This window comes from Tachypleus tridentatus, chromosome 7 (assembly GCF_004210375.1).
Source record: "Tachypleus tridentatus isolate NWPU-2018 chromosome 7, ASM421037v1, whole genome shotgun sequence".
Classification (NCBI taxonomy): Eukaryota; Metazoa; Arthropoda; class Merostomata; order Xiphosura; family Limulidae; genus Tachypleus; species Tachypleus tridentatus.
The window spans coordinates 37,641,029-37,660,413 of NC_134831.1; the positions used below are offsets into that span (position 1 = coordinate 37,641,029).

The 19,385-nt window shown below is 32.1% G+C and overlaps 1 protein-coding gene across 2 annotated transcripts in view; it reads left to right on the plus strand.

Annotated features, from left to right (window-relative positions):
• Positions 1 to 19,385, plus strand: part of LOC143255454 (unconventional myosin-XVIIIa-like) — a 100,117-nt gene that overhangs the window by 37,410 nt on the left and 43,322 nt on the right. For both annotated transcript variants that reach the window (XM_076511154.1, XM_076511156.1), the window contains exons 12-17: positions 2,755 to 2,950; positions 7,507 to 7,732; positions 8,333 to 8,495; positions 8,815 to 8,992; positions 9,211 to 9,415; positions 10,458 to 10,624. In XM_076511154.1, the coding sequence (XP_076367269.1) occupies positions 2,755 to 2,950; positions 7,507 to 7,732; positions 8,333 to 8,495; positions 8,815 to 8,992; positions 9,211 to 9,415; positions 10,458 to 10,624 (1,135 nt within the window). The remainder of the gene's footprint in view (positions 1 to 2,754; positions 2,951 to 7,506; positions 7,733 to 8,332; positions 8,496 to 8,814; positions 8,993 to 9,210; positions 9,416 to 10,457; positions 10,625 to 19,385) is intronic.

Below are 19,385 nucleotides of genomic sequence, written 5' to 3' on the forward strand. Positions count from 1 at the left end.
ATATAATGTTTCACTGAAAACAAACATTTAAAATGTATTTGAAAGGTTATATGGATTACACTAAGGAAATTTGAGATTTTTGAAAGGGAGAAAAGTATTTTTAAACTTAACATGAAAATCACTTTACACACAGACAAGTCAAAACAAATACTCAATATATTCATGGATAAATCTGTATTGTAGTTTATAAAAGTACTTCAGTAAAAAATATGATTTTTGTATGCGAAACACTTATAATGCTAACTGAAAGACTCCCAGATTTTGTTAAGATGTATATTTCCTATATTAAAAGTTAGTTGTAACAAATATATATATATAAAGGTTTTGAATGAGTACAAAGAGGTCACATGGCTGGATCAAATTGACCAAATCTGTGTTGGAAGAGTTAAAAAATGATGTGCACTGAAGAAAGTTTATACAAGGTACATCCTGAATTAAGTGTTTATTTTACATTAATGACTATTTAAAGGAATATTGTAACATTATTAGAGAGAGAACTGGTATTAATTCATATATTATAATCAGTAATTCTATTAAATATAAATATAAAATTAAAGGCTTTGGAGTTATAACAATACAAACATTTCTGTATTGATAAAATTAAGATGACCTTCTCATTAACAATGCAAAAATCTTTTAATAACTGGTTAGTTAATTCTCTGCATCAGTAAACACAAAACTTTCTATAACTGTCACTCACAACAGTTACCTCTGTTTCACAGTAAATAAATTCTTGCAGGTCATGCATTTTTTACTTGATAATACCTTTATATCTTGATGAACATGTCTTGCAACAGATGTAGAGAAATAGTGAGAGGCAACTTTAAACCACAAACTGCAGATGTACATTCGTTTAGATAATAATTTTAATATATTACAAACCTCACTTCAAAAGATTATAGTAAAGTTTAGCACATCAGTCATATTTGTTAATAAATTCTTTTATGTTGAACTGTTTTAAGGTATTGACTACCATTAGTTTATCTCCTGTAGTTTGAGCTCTTACTATATATATAGTTAATACCAGCTGTCAAATAGTTCTGTACATGGTTTGGAATTACAGTTTAATAATTCATACTTGATACTGTCAATGCTTGGTTAAACTCCATAATTAGAGAATTTAATAAAAAACAAGACAGTTGTAGTTTCACATTTATTAATAACAGTGATGATGCCTTTATTAGCGAGACTGTGGTCATTTGTAAATGAAGTTTAAGTATTTGTTATCTTTTCTCCATCTTGTAATTAATCATGAGTTAAGTTACATTAATTTTTGCTGATTATTTTATTTGTCAGTATATTCATGTTGTAACTCTCTTTTATAAGTCTTATTATTAATTATTATTGAACTTTCTAAGATTTTAGTACATCTACTTTTCAGCTCTTACTTTACTTATTACTTCCCATTGCCTGTTACTTGTTTTGTGTTTTGTAAGTAAAGTATGCTTTGTTATTTCTTTTATTAACAGTTTTGGTTAGAATGTTTAACATATTTGATTTTATTATTATAAGTTTATTATAGGGACAGTTAGCTTAGTAAAAATCCTAAATGAGGATACTTAACTGATAAAATAATGAATTCTATTCTTTTTAAGTAAGGACTTCAAATAATTATATTTAATTATCTATACTCATTATCAGGTATACTTTATTTTTGCTCTAAGTAGATAACTTACTCTGATCAGAAGCTCACATAAATTTACATCTTTTGCAGCTCCTATACACATTGTGATACAGTAATACAGACATGCCAACCATTGTTAATAATGGATGGAATAATTCTGATATTCATCTCCACGTTATTCTGTTATGATCATGACCATTAAGTTCCAGTTTGTTTCATTGATTTCTTTGGCATATCGCAATATGTTAAGCTTGTTATGTAGATGAAATTAAACACAGGCACCACTGACATGGTCACTTAAGGAGTTATGTGTCCACACTAATAATCATCCAAATTCAGAAGATTTCATAACACTGAAAAAATATTGGCCATTCAGAAATCACATTAGTTCAAATTAGCTCATTTGAAAGTCAAGAAATGTATTAGTCTCACCACAAAATGCTGAAAGAAAAATCTGTCTAGCAAAGCATGTGTCTGTGAAAAATCACACAGAGAAAGAATTCCATTTCAGAACACTACACTCACATAAGAGGCAAGTGGCAAAAAACATTTACTACTTTAACAACACCCATAAAGTTAAGGTTAAAATTAAACAATAAAAAAACATCAGTCATAACAGTTACAATATAAGAAGAAATAGCATTCCAATATTTAACTCTGGCATACCAGGACACAAACTTGACACCCAATTACCACAAAAATAAGGAATGTAAAGAAAAAATTACAAAAGATTAAATATAAGAAAATTTTAATAGCAAAGCAGTATCCATAAGGTAAACTAAAGAATAAAATTCAACAGTATAAAACCATCAATCACATCATCTATAGGTTGTATACTAAAGCATAAATCTTGCTAAGTAAGGGCCCTGCAGAAATGGAAGTCTAAATATACTGAAAACTGGCTTTACATTAATTCATACAAAATAAGGGAAAAATGTGCATTTTACATGTTTCACTCTTCAGATTTAAACATCACTTATGGAAGAAAAGCAACTTCAGAAGTTCATTCACTTCTCTTTTCCAGCTCATGTTCTGTTCCTATTTTACATTAATTCAGATTTTCAGCTATATAGTGTTACAAGTCCTAACTGATGTAAGAAATAATGCTTTCAAGAAGCTATTTTTTTCAGATCTCTAGCAGGTAGCAGCAGTCGTAGAATGGCAAGCATTCAAGTGCTTGATGCTCCTGGGTTTCAAAATCCTGCTTCGTGTAACAAATACTCGGGATCACAGCTGCAGGACTTGCTTTATAACTACTGTCAGGAACGACTGCAGCTACTATTCCATAAAGCTACATTCCAAGCTCAGGAGGACAGATACACACAGGTATGTATAGTGTTAAGTTTTAACTTTCAGAATGAACAAAAAATTATACTAGGAAATATTAATGCTGAAAACCTATATATAAATCCTTGTTTATCATATACAGTACATAGTTTATTTATCTTTAAAAGATAAAATACAGAAGAATTGGTGTCTAAAATAACCATGTACATGAGGGTTATTAATAAATAAAATTATATTTGCATGCACAAATCAAGATGTTTAAAGGAAATATTAAGAACAAATATGTACTTACTTATACAGAGATGCCAACTATTTCAAATGTCTGAGCATAATGATTGTAGACATAGCCCTTTATCATTTGCAGCTACTAGGTCTGCTCAATGTCTCTAACCTGTTTATTATTATATTATTATTATAACTATTATTATTTATTACTGCTATAGATTGCTCATTTATTACTGTGTATTGTGTATTTAATAAATAAATTTAAAAAATTCTTTTGAAATTATGTCTTTTATTTCATTAAGAGTAACAAACATACTGGTAAAACAATATTGAACATGCACAAACAGTGAGCAGAAAAAGCCTTTGTGTAAGGACTAGTTTATATCATGTTTATGACACTTATTGTAATAGTTTTGCAGCTGTTGCATCCTTTGCTTTCATGAGAATGTCTTGATGGTTGGGAGTTATAACAGCAATGTCCATTTGACTGCACACACATCTTGTGTGTCATAATACTGCTCAAAACTGTGGGCGCTCAAGTTTGGTCTGAACTTGCTTTTGTTTTTAGTCACTAAACTAAATATCCTTTCAATGTCAGCATTAGAATGGAAGATTGTAAGAATTCCAAGTATAACCCTACACAGAATGTTATACTTTTGGTTGCTATTTCCATCCTTGACTGTAGACAGCTGAACCCAAAACTTGTCAACATTCAACTGAAGGACAGTTTCTGAGAAAGTATCAATTTGATAGTTCAAATATTGCCCTTCCAACTAGTCAATAGTGTCGTGCTCATGTGTATTGACAAGGACAGGATATCTGTGAAGAAGCATAGAGAAGAGAAATCTTTGCTGACTTTCAGTTTTGGATCAGCAACTTCTGCGTGAATCAGAAGTTCATCATTTAGAGGGAAATGTTTCATCATGAAAATTGTAGCTGCAATATAGTATTTCTTGACACTGGTGTAGAAGCTGATCAGGTCCAGGTCCTTTTCTTATTTAAAAATGTATTCCTTGGCAGCATTTCCAATAGAGACTGCCTCATCAGATTTGTGTGAGGATTCATTGTTGTAGTCAAGTTCAGTGATGTTGCCTTCAAGATATTCTGGCTTGATATATCTGACAAGTATATTTTTAAACTTGTGTAATCAGAGTTCTATGCATAATGTATATGCAAGGTTCTTCTCTTTGCAATATCAAATTGGCTTGCTCAAATAGAGGAATTGCAGACTGAAGAAAAAGACAAAATAACAAGTTCATTTTGTTGTCCAAGAAAACTGTTAACTTATCTAACTTGCTTTGCACATAACTTTACTTGGTTACTTCCTTGCTAGCTTTCATTTTCTTCTCTTGTTTCATTGATTGTCTCTTCTTTGGTTCATGATCGGACTGCCTAAACATATATTGAGTTATATAAAATGTTTCTTTGTCTGCTTTTGGAGACTGTTGTCTTGTGTCCCTGTGTGGCTGAGAGGATGTCTTGAGTGTGTCCCTGTGTGGCTGGGAGGGTATCTTGAGTGTGTCCCTGTGTGGCTGGGAGGGTATCTTGAGTGTGTGGCTGAGAGGATATCTTGAGTGTGTCCCTGTGTGGCTGAGAGGATATCTTGAGTGTGTCCCTGTGTGGCTGAGAGGATATCCTGACTGTTAAAGTCTTGCTGCCTGACTAAGCTGCATGTTTAGATCCTTTTGAATCTATTTTTTTCCTTTTAACAGTGAAAATACTTTTTCAATGGCTTCCACATGTTCAATATTCTGTTGAGGCACACCCCGAGTGATAAACATCTTGTGTTAACAATTTGCAGAATTTTTCTTTTTCCTTGTCATACAATCCTTGAAACTATTTGAAATGTTGTTTTCTGCTAGCACTTTTGTCCAGAAAATAGTAGATATCTATCAGTATATCAAAAACTGGGCAGGACAGTTCTCTGGAAGCTTTCTGGGCAGCAATATTCATGAGGTGACAGGCACAGCCCATGAAGTAAATGCTAGGCTGTCGTCTTGAGATGTGTCCAGTCACACCTTTATCTATACCAGACATAACTGAGGCATTGTCTGAAGAAAAACTAAGACAGTTTTCCCATGGAATTTTCCTCTTTGTCAGTTCGTGGTCCAAAAGCTTGAAAATATTTTCTCCCATTGAAGCTTCTTTCCATTCCACCATTGTCAAAAGAGAATAAACAATTTTTCCAAGCAAAGGGTCAAGATATCATACAACCACTGGATTCAGTTTTGAGTCATCCATGTCTGTAGATCCATTTGTGGTTAAACTGTAAACACTGTTAGTAAGTATGCTGGAAATCATTTTGTCATCTTCACAACCCAACATTTGTACAATGGCTGTAGTTTTGGTTCTAGCACAGCCATATTTTTTTGCTATATCAGAGTTTGGGAATATTTTTCTGAATAGATGTCCTGCATGATCGGCTACAGCTAGGGGTAAATTATGAGCAGTGATGAATTACATGAACATCACTTCTGCATTTATTGTTTCATATTCTGAATTCTTACTCAAGAATGTTGTTATTTGCATCGTTTTTGTCTTCGCCTCAGCCTTTTGTTGGTGAGATGCCACTTTTGTATGTCTAGAACAATCGTTTATCCCGCCATGTGCCACAGAAAAATTGATGTGACAAACTGTACAAAACGCATGACTGTCACTGATTTTTGATGCAATGACCAGATATTTTGTACTATCCTCTTTCCTAAATTTTGGATTCACAGTTTTAGTCCTTTTAGATTTGCCAGAAACAAGACAATCTGGTGAACAAGGCCTCTTTTTTCCATCTTGTGAACGATCACATTGGTGTTTCTATGCCACTTAGAAAATGAGAAATACCCATCTACGCAAGCGCTGATTGGCTGACAAGCACTGATGGCATAATTATGGATTCCCCCACATACCCAGTATGGAGAAGCACTGCACTCAAACTATTGATAGACGTTGGAGATACAAATATTTTTTATTATTTCAAGCACAAACATGATTATCACAAGTAGCCATTTGGACTATGTCTTTTATTTATTATCAAAATTTATTTGTATCTCACTAGAAATTTTCTTTTCACCCCTTTCAAGCCCTGGGGGAACAATTTATCACTTTATTGTACAGGCCTATATAATATATAATAATTTGGGAGTTGAAACAAGCCATAATATTTATCTGTATGAGCGTATAGTCATAATGTATACACCAAACTCGTAATGATTACGCTCAAATCGTAATGGTTGGCATCTCTGCTTATATGTCCAAAGTGTACTTCAAAAAGTAGTTGACTCAGGTCTTGTCTAACTTTCTTAACTTCAAATTCAGTCTCAAAGAGGATAAATTATGTCAGGTTAATCTTTCCCAATTTCACATTCAGTCTCAAACAGAATAAATTATATCAGCTGTATATTATCCTTTCCAAATTTCTTAATCAAGAGTTAATGAGTGAGTTTAGATTAGGTGTGTATCAAACTTTCTGAATTTTGTATTCAGGATTCATGAGGTGAAGTACAACAGTTGGGTGTTAAACCTTCATAATCATTTCTTCAAGCTGGAAGATTAGAGATTTAAAAAAAATCTTAGAATTAGCTTATTTTTTAGTTTAAAATTTGTGAGTTAATTTACCTTTTAGGTTAAGTATGTGAGTTTTTTTGTTTAATCTGAACTTCATATTACATTGAGAATTAAATGCTCAATGAACTTGCCATATTTGTATTGTCCAGTAAAAAGATTTCTGACAGCACTTGTATCTTGATTTACCCATGTTTTATGCTTTAAATTCAGAAGATGTCTTGATCGTTATCTGGACAACATTTATGAATAGCTAGTTTAACTCATCAAGCATCAAAAGTTAATTATTTTATAACTGAGTATACTTTATATGCATATACAACCTGTGACCTTTTCTTACCTTTGTTATTAAAGTAGATTAAGTTTTATTAGGATGAAATTGTGTGCTGAAATAAATTTGCTGAATTAAGGCATTTTGAAATTGCTCCTGCAGTCATATTGGATCAAAAAGACAAAATAAAATATTGTCCAATTAAAGGTTTTTATAGAATATAGTTTTTTTTTACATACATTCCTCCTTCTGTTCAATGTAAAAATGTAACTGTTACTCCTGTTAGTTGTTTTGTTAGAATGTGGTTATTTTATAAATGTATCCTCTTCAGTCCAGCGTAAAAATATGTTGAAATCAGTATCCACATGTATGTTTTTTGTTAGAGTGCAGTTTGTTCCAAAAGCAAGTTTTCCCTTCTTTGTCTTGCCTTATTCCAGTTTGAACTAAGAACTAAATACATGTGTTAAACAACATTTGATGAGCATGTTATGTTGAATATTTGCTTCATGATTACTTAATGTCTGAGGTTCATTTTCTTTAACAGGAGAACATCAGCTGGGACTCTGACCATTATCTGAACATAACACCAGAACCAATGGTCAGTCTGATTGATCAGGTTCCACCACAGCAAGGGCCTAGCAGGTCATCAAATATTAATTTGAGAGAGGAACAGAGAGGTTTGCTGTGGTTGTTAGATGAAGAGTCTATGTTTCCTAATTCTTCAGAACAAAATTTCATTGAACGAATTTTTGCTCACAGTAATACAAAAGGTACCTTAATAGTGAGAGAATTGCCATAAAATACTGAACTATAATGTTTAAAGTAACTTTTAAACTGTAATAGTTATGAATGATGACAGAGTAGTAAAAATTAATACATGAAAAAACAGCAAGTTGTGATTATAGAAAAATGTCATGTTGATCATGTGCAAGTGGCTATTATAATAAATTCCACTTTATGTTTATAAATAGGTCTAACCTGTATTAAAAAAATAATCTAATAGGAATTAAAGTTGATGTGAGATGTCAGTCAGGTCAGTATCATTCTAGATAAGAGTAATTTTAAGGTTTTAAATAGTTAAAAAGGTTTTTGGGTAAAGAAAAGTAATGAATGATATTGGATTGATTATATATTTGGGTTTTGTCACTGAAGTCATGCTAATATGGCATATACAGGAAAGAATACAACAGTCATGATAGAGGGGACAAGAATTATCTATGTTTTTTTAAGAATATTTATAACATTAGGCAGATCAGTAATGAAGGGGTTGCATCAATTAACCTCATGTTTCATTCTCTGGATCCTAAAAGTAATAATTTACTGGTTTTCATGTAACTAAATGGAGTATAATCATCTTTACTCTCAAGCAGAAAAGAGACACCTGTTACAGAAGGGACCTCATCTGCATCTGTTCACATTACAACACTTACAAGGAACCAACCCAGTTACGTATAACACAGCAGGCTGGTTAAAAGCTTGTAGGGAGCATCCAGTTGTTCGTCAGGCTAGTCCTCTGCTACAGGACTCTCAGAGGTGAGTTACTGTTATCTACTGATAATATGTTTTATCTATTTCCAAGGTTCTATATAAACAATTGTGTAAAGTTATGATTAAATATCTGATAAACTGATGCTTTACTATAATACTACTAATAAAACGTTCAACATTTCTTCATCTAAATCAGAGAATGAACAACATTCATATAAAATCTGAGTTACAAGAAGTGAAGAAACAAACTAAAGACTAGTTGGGAGATAAAGACTGATAAACACTTTAAACAGTAAAGAAATTTGTTTATGCAGATGTGTAAGCCAATAAATAAATGTTTGATGTTTTTTTATCAACAATACAGAGACTATATCAGCCAGCTGTATGTGTCTTCAAGAGGACCTTCTTCAACAATGACTGGTACAATTGGCTCCAGTGACTCGGCCACTCTCAGGCGAACCTCCAGCATACGGCGCACACAAACTGTAGCAACAGCTGGAGTAAAACGACGGTCTTTACCCCTCCAAGTTAAATATACCATGGTAGGTCATGCCAACTGATAATTGTGGGGAAGATTCATTGTAAGATATGATGAACTGCCATTTCTGTAAGTCTGATTTTATAATGAATGTAACACGTTTGTTGTGCACTGTTATAATGTGTGTATCTGTAGTTTATATGTAACTATATTGCCATGTTTATAAACTGTATTAAATGTTGTAAGAAGTCTATTTAAAGTGCTTTTTTTTTCTACCAAAAGGATGCTCTAATAGACATATTAAACCGAAGTCAACTGCACTTTGTTCATTGTCTTCTTCCTCAACATAATGCTGGACATTGGAATCATAGAAGCAAAATCCTGAAACGAAGTTCAGGGTGTGAGGATTTCCTTTTAAATGTCCCTCTCTTGAGATCTCAGCTCAGAGGTGCCCAAATTATAGACTCTGTTCGAGTGTACAAACAAGGTAAACCCTTATTACTTGATAACTTGTTTTTGTATGATTTACTTAGATTAACATCCTGTATAGCATGTTTCAATTTTCATAACAAAATAAAAATAATACTTCACATCATGAAACGTTATAAACGATTTACGATATGGCATCATGGAAGTTAAATTGTTTTAAAAAAGGAAGAAAAAGTGGATATTATGTGTAGTTAATGTTGTATAACAGTAAATACTGTATAAAGCATAATTTTAAATTATGGTTTGTTAAATGAGTCCATTTTTTATTTTTTCATTACAGTTTTGTCACTAAATTGTTCATTTTCCAGAGAAAAAGTAATCAGTGGCAACTTGAAAGGAAAATGAAAACAACCAGTTGTTTATGAATGTGAATCAAGAAAGAGGTTTTAAATCTTATCAGATGATATTGTGTACATTAAATTAAAATAATGTAACAATCCTTGAAATATTTAAACAATTTATGGATTGACCTTTTGAAGGTCAGTCTAACACTTTTCACCACCCAAACAAGACTCGTAAATTTTATAAAATCTGATGAATGTGTACAGAAATATCTACAGTATATGTTTGTAATTAGTGGGACTCTCAGATATATCGCAGAAGGATAGAAAGAAAATCTCAGGTGGGCACTTCAGAGTGCAAAAGTATCACATGACACAGACAAGTAAAGATTAAGGACTTATTTAAATATTTCTTTCTGAAATTAAAACTTAAGGAACACAAGAATTTGAATTCTAAACTGTGTTTTGATGACAAACATTATGAATATAGTTGTTCAATTAAATTTTGAATATTATTCTGTTAAAAAAATCATGATGTTCTCAGTTTGAACCATCTTTTGTTATTGGGCTATGCTGTACTAAGTCTTTTTATATTTTTAAAAAGTAAAACATTCAGTGCAGTGTTTTTGTACTGTATGTTGAAAGAACTAATAATGATGTATGTTACAATGAAGGTCTGATGTTTATGGATCTTTTTTTAAAGTAATTGGTTGCATTTTTAAATGTATTTTAAATGTAGTTAAAAGACAACAATTTCAGGTTTTCCTGAGCACTTGATGTATGGTGAGTTTCGTCGAAGAGTAGAATTATTGGCCCCACCAGAACAACAACCAGGAAGGCAAATTTCTGATGACAAACAAGCAGTAGAACAACTGATCGAGAACTTAGATTTTGACAAGTCTTCATACCGCATTGGGCTGAGCCAAGTAAGTTCACTGTTTATTGTCTTGTACTCCTTTCTGAAATCTTTTTCCAAACCTGGGTAGTTTAAAATATACCTACCTTGAGTATGGAATACTTGAGATAAACATGAAAATTTTAATTTTCCATTTCTAAACACAAATGTTAAAGTTATGATATAAAACTAGTTATTTAAGTGGCTTATTTATATCAGTATCATACGAATGAATCATTATTAACTAAACTCAAACCACAGAGCTCCTCTCAGTTTTCAAAATATGAGTGAGAATGATAATTCTGACTGTTTAAAAAGGTCTAAATTATTTTAGAATTGATATTTCATGACATGTATTTACTATAATTCACAAAGAAAAATCAAACAGGTGTCAAGCTTTTGTCTCTGACCAGATTCATGCCTTTTTTATCATTTGAATTTCATTCTTTGTATATGGTCTTTATGATAACAACATATGTTTTCATTGATGAAAATATTTTAATGTTAATTTATATTTATTTAAAAGCTGAAAAATTTTTTCTCTGACTAGACGTCAGGTAAGCTTAGTTAGGTTTAACAAATATTCAAATGACTCAAGTTCCTATTTATTAAATGTTACTGTTAAATTTAGTGTAAATAACCCTCATTTAATAGGTATAAATTTACTTTGACCAAGAACATTCTTAGGAAACACATTGTTACTTAACCTGAGAAATGTAATGATTACACCATTTTAAAAAGTCAGGTTTTAGCTCGCTGATATATCCTTGTTGGTTTTTTTCATATTTTTAAAGTTTATAACAGGAAGTGGTGAATACTGCAATAATCAAAATAAATTATGTTAAATAATATCTTCAAAGTTCAAACTGATTAGATAAATAAGTTTGATTTCCTGATCAACAGTTAAACATACAATTGTAATTCTAAAATAAAGTATTTTTTAATGTTCTTTATTTTTATACAGTATATCAAATTAAAATTTTAATAATCAATTTAGCTGAAAGTAAGTAGTACTGGTATATTTGTTTTATGTTTCATTCAGTTTGGTTAAGTACTTTGAATGTGAGAAGGAAAAGATCAGGGTATGTCAGTGATACCACTCAGGTCCAAAAAGAATTAATTTCACATTTGATTAGGAAACATAAAGTATGCCATTCTATATCAATGGAAGTTTTGGAATATTTGGAAACTTTTGTTCTCTGTGTTCTTTAAAATACTGCTTTAAATCCAAAATCAACTACAGTTATGTCTTCATGAGTAGGTTATATGGATTAATCATATATAAATCTAATGTAATGAAGAGCTCTGATATCATAAAGATATAGTTCAGATACTAACAGACACTGCTCACTGGGAAGAAACACATATCGGGTTCCAGCACAAAGGGTTATGATACCATAAAATTATAGTTCAGGTACTAACAGACAGTCGATCATCTTATGAAGGTAGAACAAAATAACTTCTACATTTTAATGTAGTCCTTTAATCACTGTTAATAACTTAAAAATATATTTTATAGGTGTTTCAATACTATATGACTATGCTGTTAAATTTAATTATTATTTATCAGACTAGCTGTTAGTTTATTTAGTAAGTTCTCTTTGTTCCTCAACCCTTTTGGTGTGTTTTGTGACTAAAGTCACCTAAAATTTTTCTTCACTTTAAGTGTGTAAGTCAACAAAAGTCTAGAAAGAAGAAATTTGTCCCTTCATTGAGGCAATCTACAACAGTTGTTTAACATGAAGCATCTCACATGATACTGGACAAATTTCCTCTTCTTTGTGTACTTTTTTCAACTTGGAAGACAATTTTTAGGCAACATTAATTGTAAAATGCAGTAAAAGGGTTAAAATGTATAATTTCACTGAAAAAAAAACCAAAGAATCTATGATGGTTGTAAACTGTTATAGGTTATTAGTGGTGTTTAATATTAGTGGTGAATATAATATACTGTAGTAACTTTCTTTGGAACTCATGTTTTATTTCATTGGACAATCTATCATTATGTATATAATATACTGTAGATACTTTATCTAGAACTATGTCCAGTGAAATAAAACTTATCTATCATAATGTATATAATATACTGTAGAAATTTTATCTGAAACTCTGTCTAGTGAAATAAAGCCTAACTATCATTATGTATATAATACACTATAGAAGCTTTGTCTGACACTATCCTGCAATGTTCATCTGTATCATTACCTATATAATACATTACAGAAGGTTTGAATGACACACTGTTCAGTGAAGTAACATTTACTCTTGCCATATATTCAATAAAGTATATAAATTTTCTGTGACTCTTTCTAGTGAAGTAACAATTGTTTTGCATCATGTGTGTAATAAACTATATAAAAGGGGTGGCCAAACTTGCTTAACGTAAGAGTCATATATGATAAACTTCAGATGTTTGAGAGCCACAAGACATGAACAAATGTTACACACGATTTTACTGTTACATGTACATTTTGTTACTTACATTTTATACAGATATTAATAAACACATTTACGTAATATATATTCATGTATGTATTTTTTAAAGTGTTAATTTGTATTAGTTTCAATAATCACAAAGTATACATACGAGGTCTGTTCAAAAAATACGCGGACTGTTTGAATTGTGCGGCTCCAGTTGGTTCCAGGGGAATCCGCTAGGTTCGCACAGATCAGCTGATTACGACGCCATTTCCCGATTGCAAATATCTTCATTTGTGTATTAGCTACGCGGTTTTAAGTGAAGTGCGATTTTTTCGTTTGGCGGATTTCAGAATGAATGACCTGAAGGAGCAACGACTTGCGGTGAAATTTTGTGTTAAACTTGGAAAATCTGCGACTGAAACTTTTGCTATGCTTAACACGGCTTACGGTGATGTTGCTATGAAGCGTACGGCATGTTTCAAGTGGCATGAACGTTTTAAGGATGGTCGACAGTCCATTGAAGATGATGAGCGTCCTGGACGTCCTTCCACGTCAACTGACGACACACACGTCGACAAAATCAACACCCTGGTGCGGGCAAATCGACGTCTGACTGTCAGGGAGCTTGCTGAAGACTGTGGGATATCAGTTGGATCTTGTTACGAGATTTTGACCGAAAAATTGAAGATGCACCGCGTTGCTGCGAAATTTGTGCCTCAGAACTCGTGCGTTTTTGGCCAAACACTCGATCACTGTTCTTCCCCACCCCCCTACTCACCTGACCTTGCTCCTTGGGATTTTTTCTTGTTCCCCAAACTCAAAAGACCCTTGAAAGGAAGAAAATTTGAGACGATTCCCGAGATTAAGGCAAATGCGACGAAGGAGCTGGAGGACATTACAAAAGAAGCGTACAAGGACTGTTTCAACAAGTGGAAACACCGTTGGGATAAGTGTGTGCGTTGGGGAGGAGAGTACTTTGAAAGGGTCCCAGACCTGTAACTTCTAAATAAAGTACATTTTGTTTTATGACGTCAGTTCGCGTATTTTTTGAACAGCCCTCGTATTCATTTCAGACATTACAAAGCTGTCATGGTAAGACCACCCATTCTCAGTTATCACTTTTTCCAAATACCTTTGTGTATTGTGCAATTTACTTGCAACAAGTTTGTAATGAAGAAAAGACCAAATTTTTTTTTTTAAATAGATCCCCACACACACACTCTGTAGTGCCTCAATTAGTTTGTGTTACAATTCTCACGTAAACTAAAGAATTCACTCGTAATTCTATCTTCAATGAATAAGTTTATTAGGTAATACAAGAATGTATGAGTGACTGCTTCAAATATTATCGTGTGTTAGAGCTCAAAGAACTAGCTGCTGGAAGTCTTCATTTCGTTTATAAAATAAAGACTGTAATTATTTTGAAGTATTAATAGAACAGCCTGACAGACGACGCGTGTGCTCCTCTTTTTCTTTATGTTAATGTGTAATTGTTTTGAGTGACATCTGCAGCTTTATTTTTATGGTTCTAGATATTTTCCAAATATGCGAATATAATTAAACTTAAATTTGGTTTAACATTAAGGCAATTTGTAGAAATAGTCGTACGACGAAAATTTTACTTTGATCTTAGAATCACAGTGTAATGGACGAAAAAGAATATCAATCTTTGTAGAGTCACAGATGTAACTTTTTACCTGCAATAAACAAAGTCCATCATTCAAATAAATAAGAATTAGATGTTTAAGAACTTTCAAAGTAACCTGGCCAGGTGGGTTAAGGCGTTCGACTCGTAATCTGAAGGTCACGGGTTCGAATCCCTATCGCACCAAACATGCTCGCCCTTTCAGCCATGGGGGCGTTATAAGTGACGGTCTATCCCACTGTTCGTTCGTAAAAAAGTGACTCAAGAGTTGGCGGTGGGTGGTGATGACTAGCTGCCTTCCCTCCAGTCTTACACTGCTAAATTAGGAACGCAGGTAGCCCTTGTGCAGCATTGCGCGAAATTCATAACAAAATAACCTTGTAAACAGACAGTAACTTTTGTAACATAATAATAAACTTTTCAGTGAACAATTTTATAAAAAGTTACTTAAATTTATTGCACGCTTAAAATAAAATAATTTTCTGTAATTTAGCTAACATTATAACTGTAAGGTGATTTTTTTAAATATATTGCAAAAAGCGATAGCGCCAACTATTGGAGGCAAATAATTTTTTTGAACATTAAGCGTAACGGACAGGCTTATTATTGTGTTAGAAATCACGAATAGGATCAGAAATTTGAATTAATCACACCTAAAAATGCAGGTATGCTACATTTAAGTTTGACAAAGTAATACATAAACCCTGTGAAACTGTATATTAAAAAAAATAGACACGCTTGATTATACTTTGACGAAAATTTCTCAAGTTCATTGGTCATTATGAGCATCAAAGTCATCTTAAGCTGCGTTTACAGTGGATTAGGCTCATACTATGAATATTTGGTTTAGTGTAGGCCTACTTACACAATTAAGTTTTAGGTATAGAACTAAGTAATATTAAGACAGAAAAATAAACTAACGTTTATTTAAACAACGTTTGAAGTTGAAGATTATGCCCAATCTGCCGAATGTTTTGGGATCATTTTCGTCTTTTTGAAACTAATGTATACTATAGATCACTGTATTCAACTTAGAGCTGTAAACTTAAACATAAACGTCAGTCTAACTAAGGCTTAGGTTATTGTGGCAGTTGTATTGATTATATTTCAACAATTCCTAACATTAGAAGTTGCCACAAAAAAATTGTTTCAATAAAGCTGGAATGCCCGTTCTCTGAACGGAAGTTATGTAAATTCATAGTAAATAAAAGGTTATACAGCAAAACCTATCTGAGGCGGAATCGTACGGGACCGAGTAAAATTTCCGGTTTAGACATAATGAACATGCATTTCCTTAACCTTCATACACACGGTGGGGGTCAAAATGGGCCCACTTGTGTTTAAGTTGTTATAGAAATATCAAAGGTGTGACTTTCGGGCCTAAAAACGTACCTAATTTAATCTATACTAATAACATACTATACTAATACGTTTAACATGTATTTTATGCAAATGGGGTATTATACCCCTTGTCTAATGTCGAAATTCACGTTTTCCACATTGGGGGTCATTTTTGACCCCCGTTTAAAAAACTCAATTACATGTCTGGTAAACAATCAAATAATATATTGATATGAAATTTTGTGTTCTAGAACACTCTATAAATGTTCTCGAGCATTCTAGAATATTCATATCTACGTTGCATAGAGAGCCCTCAATCGATGATGAATCAGGAAAACCTGAAATAATATCATACTATAACTCCACCAAAGGAGGAGTCGATACACTAAACCAAATAGTTAGATTCTTTTCTACAAAAAGAAAGACCAGAAGGTGGCCAATGGCACTATTTTATAACATTCTTGATGCTGCCGCATACAATGCTTACCTTCTCTATCGCCAGCGCCATCCAGAATTCGCATCAAAGTACCAAAAAAGAGCAAGACGTGAATTTCTGAAGTTGTTTACTGATGAATTACTGCCAGAAGAAGATACAAATGAAGTGATCCCTCCAAAAAGACAAAAATTTGCTGAAGAGAACGTTAGGAAATGGTGTCAAATATGCACACGTGATTCAAGGAAAAAACTTCTTCAAAGTGTATCAAATGTAGTAAAATGGCTTGCAATGCCCATAAAGTTACCCAGAGTGTATGCATAAATTGTATAGAATAAATATTTTGTCCAAATTTATACTTTGCTTATATGAAAATAATGTTTTTTTTTAATATTTTTGGTGGGGGTCAAAAATGACCCCCAGTGTGGGCAACGTAATTTTTTGGAGTGTGTGTACTAGGGTTAATTATGCATAATTTTTGAGAGGAACGTTATACTTGCTTAACTCAAGGGAAGTAAGACCTTTGTGAATAAAGTTATTATACTGTTTATGCTATATTTATTAGAATAAGAACAAAAATAGACATTCAAAATATACATAAGTACACAAAATCTTAAATTTATTTGAAGAAAGTGTCCAATTTCAACTGTTTCATTTTTTTAATGGGCTTTCTCATGCGGTTAAAAGAGAACGCCAGTTCTACGGCAATTTCAAGAATTTCATTTTCCCCCTTCATTTCTGCACACAATTTGACAGCGTTATTATAACTTAACACTTGCGATGAAGTAGGAATTTTTATTTCCTCACTGTTTTATCCATTTTGTTCATCTTCAGAATCTCTCACACTGTTATCATCTTGCGATTCTATTACAGGTTTTAAGTCAATTTCATCAGTTTCTGTTTAACCATTGTTGTCAACGTTCACAGAATCATCTGCATCAATCTTTTCAATCAGAGTTTGGATTTCACTAGAATCATCACAACAAATCACTTCTCCACAATCTCCACCATTATCAATAATAAATCCACAGTTTCGAAAGTATTTTATTATGCATTCGTCTTTTACGCATTTGTCTGAATGACTTAAAAATTCAAAAATGCATCTAAAACATCAGTTTTCATGGTCATTTCAGATGCTTTCTTACAGTCGTCAATGTTTGCAATAATATGCTGAAGCATCAGTTTTATATACTATATAATTCCAATAGAGCTGATGTTATACATGGAGGTAGAAAGACTAAACGAAAATTTGAAAGTTTAACTTTTGGGTGACAAGTTGCATTATCTAGAAAAAGTAAAATATTCCTATTTTCATGTTCCATTGTTTTGTTTAATTTGTTCAAAAATTCATCGAATATAGAACTTGTCATCCGCACTTTATTATTCGCTTTCCATTCCACGGGAAGTTGATTCTTCCTGAATTTTTGAAACAGTGTGGATTTTTACTTTTACCTATTACCCATGGCAAATTATCCCTAAATTTTAAAATTAGACAATATAGGAATTTGTTTTTTCGTCAGAATTATTTAAAAAGTACAATTTTGCGCTTAAAATACAAATGTATTTCTACAAGTCATGAATCTAATTTAACTGCAAAAATAATGACAGCAGAAAAAAGAACAGAATATATTTAACTAATACTTACTGTAACAAAATGACTGAGAATTTATTAATATTTAATCAAAATCATTTTTCCGCCTTACTCAGGTTCTAAACATACTTGTTGATAGATGAGGTAAGTGAAAGGTAGTTTTCCATCCACATTATGCAGGTTCCGCCATAAATAGAGCCTTTTATAACAGAAATCTCAAGATAATGCTGCAAAATATTGATATTTACGGCTTGTACAGGTTTCCGCCCTATTGCAGTTTCCGGCTTAGATAAGTTTTACTGTATTATAGCATGAAAAGTTGCTTCCTTTATAATTATATGTAAATGTACAGAACGCTCATAAAAACTACAAAACACAAAATGTGAAAGACCATAAATTAGCAAGTATCTTTGCATGGACCCAACGAACTTTTATACCAGTTTGGGTTGAATATTCTCATCCACACTTTGTGAAGCAGTTAATGGACGTACAGTAGACAGCACAGTTATATATATGTATCTACAGTGTAGATAAGCAAGAAAAGAATCATAATACTACACAATGTTTCGGTTAGATACCGTTGTTCGAGTATATAGTAAGTCTTGCTCTTAGTGACTTAATATTTCTTTATCTTTGTAACATCCAGGTGTCATAACTTCTAATTGTATCATTACAGATTTTCAATTTCAGGCACGTGAAAGTACCACCTAACCAACCATTTGTCTGCCACTAAACACTATTCAAAAGCCCTTTTGATGAATACCAGTTACCAAAACTCATTATTAGGTTAGAATATGTCAAGCTAATGGTGTTTGTATACAGTACTAATTCTTCAAAAGTGGCGTAAAATGTGATAGATGGTAGAACACTGAGTCTTTTCAGGCCTAACAAAAGCAACGCCATTTTAATATTTTTGTATTTCGATGTTAAGGTGACAGTTCTTCTATAAACAAATTGATTTTTAATGACTACTGAAGTGTTCCAAGTATTCTATCGTGATTTATAAGTAAAAACGAAAAGTTTCAGTGTTATTATTATGGTTTATTTTTGTGCTCCATTTAGTTCTTCACTTACTGTGTTCTTTGTTATAAGTCGTATGATTTATTATGATGAGGCTCCAATTTATTATGTCAGATATTACAATTTGAAATATTCTGAAAATTGAATTTAGAAATTCAGTGAATATCAATATATATCAAATTTATAATATTTGCTAACAAGATTAATACGTACAATTTTCTTAACAGAAATGTATTTCAATATACAAACAACAATACAATTTATAATAATTTATATACAAAAGTTTTACAGATTTAAAATAATACTAAGCCTTCTATCTGGCATGGAACTGAATATTTTAT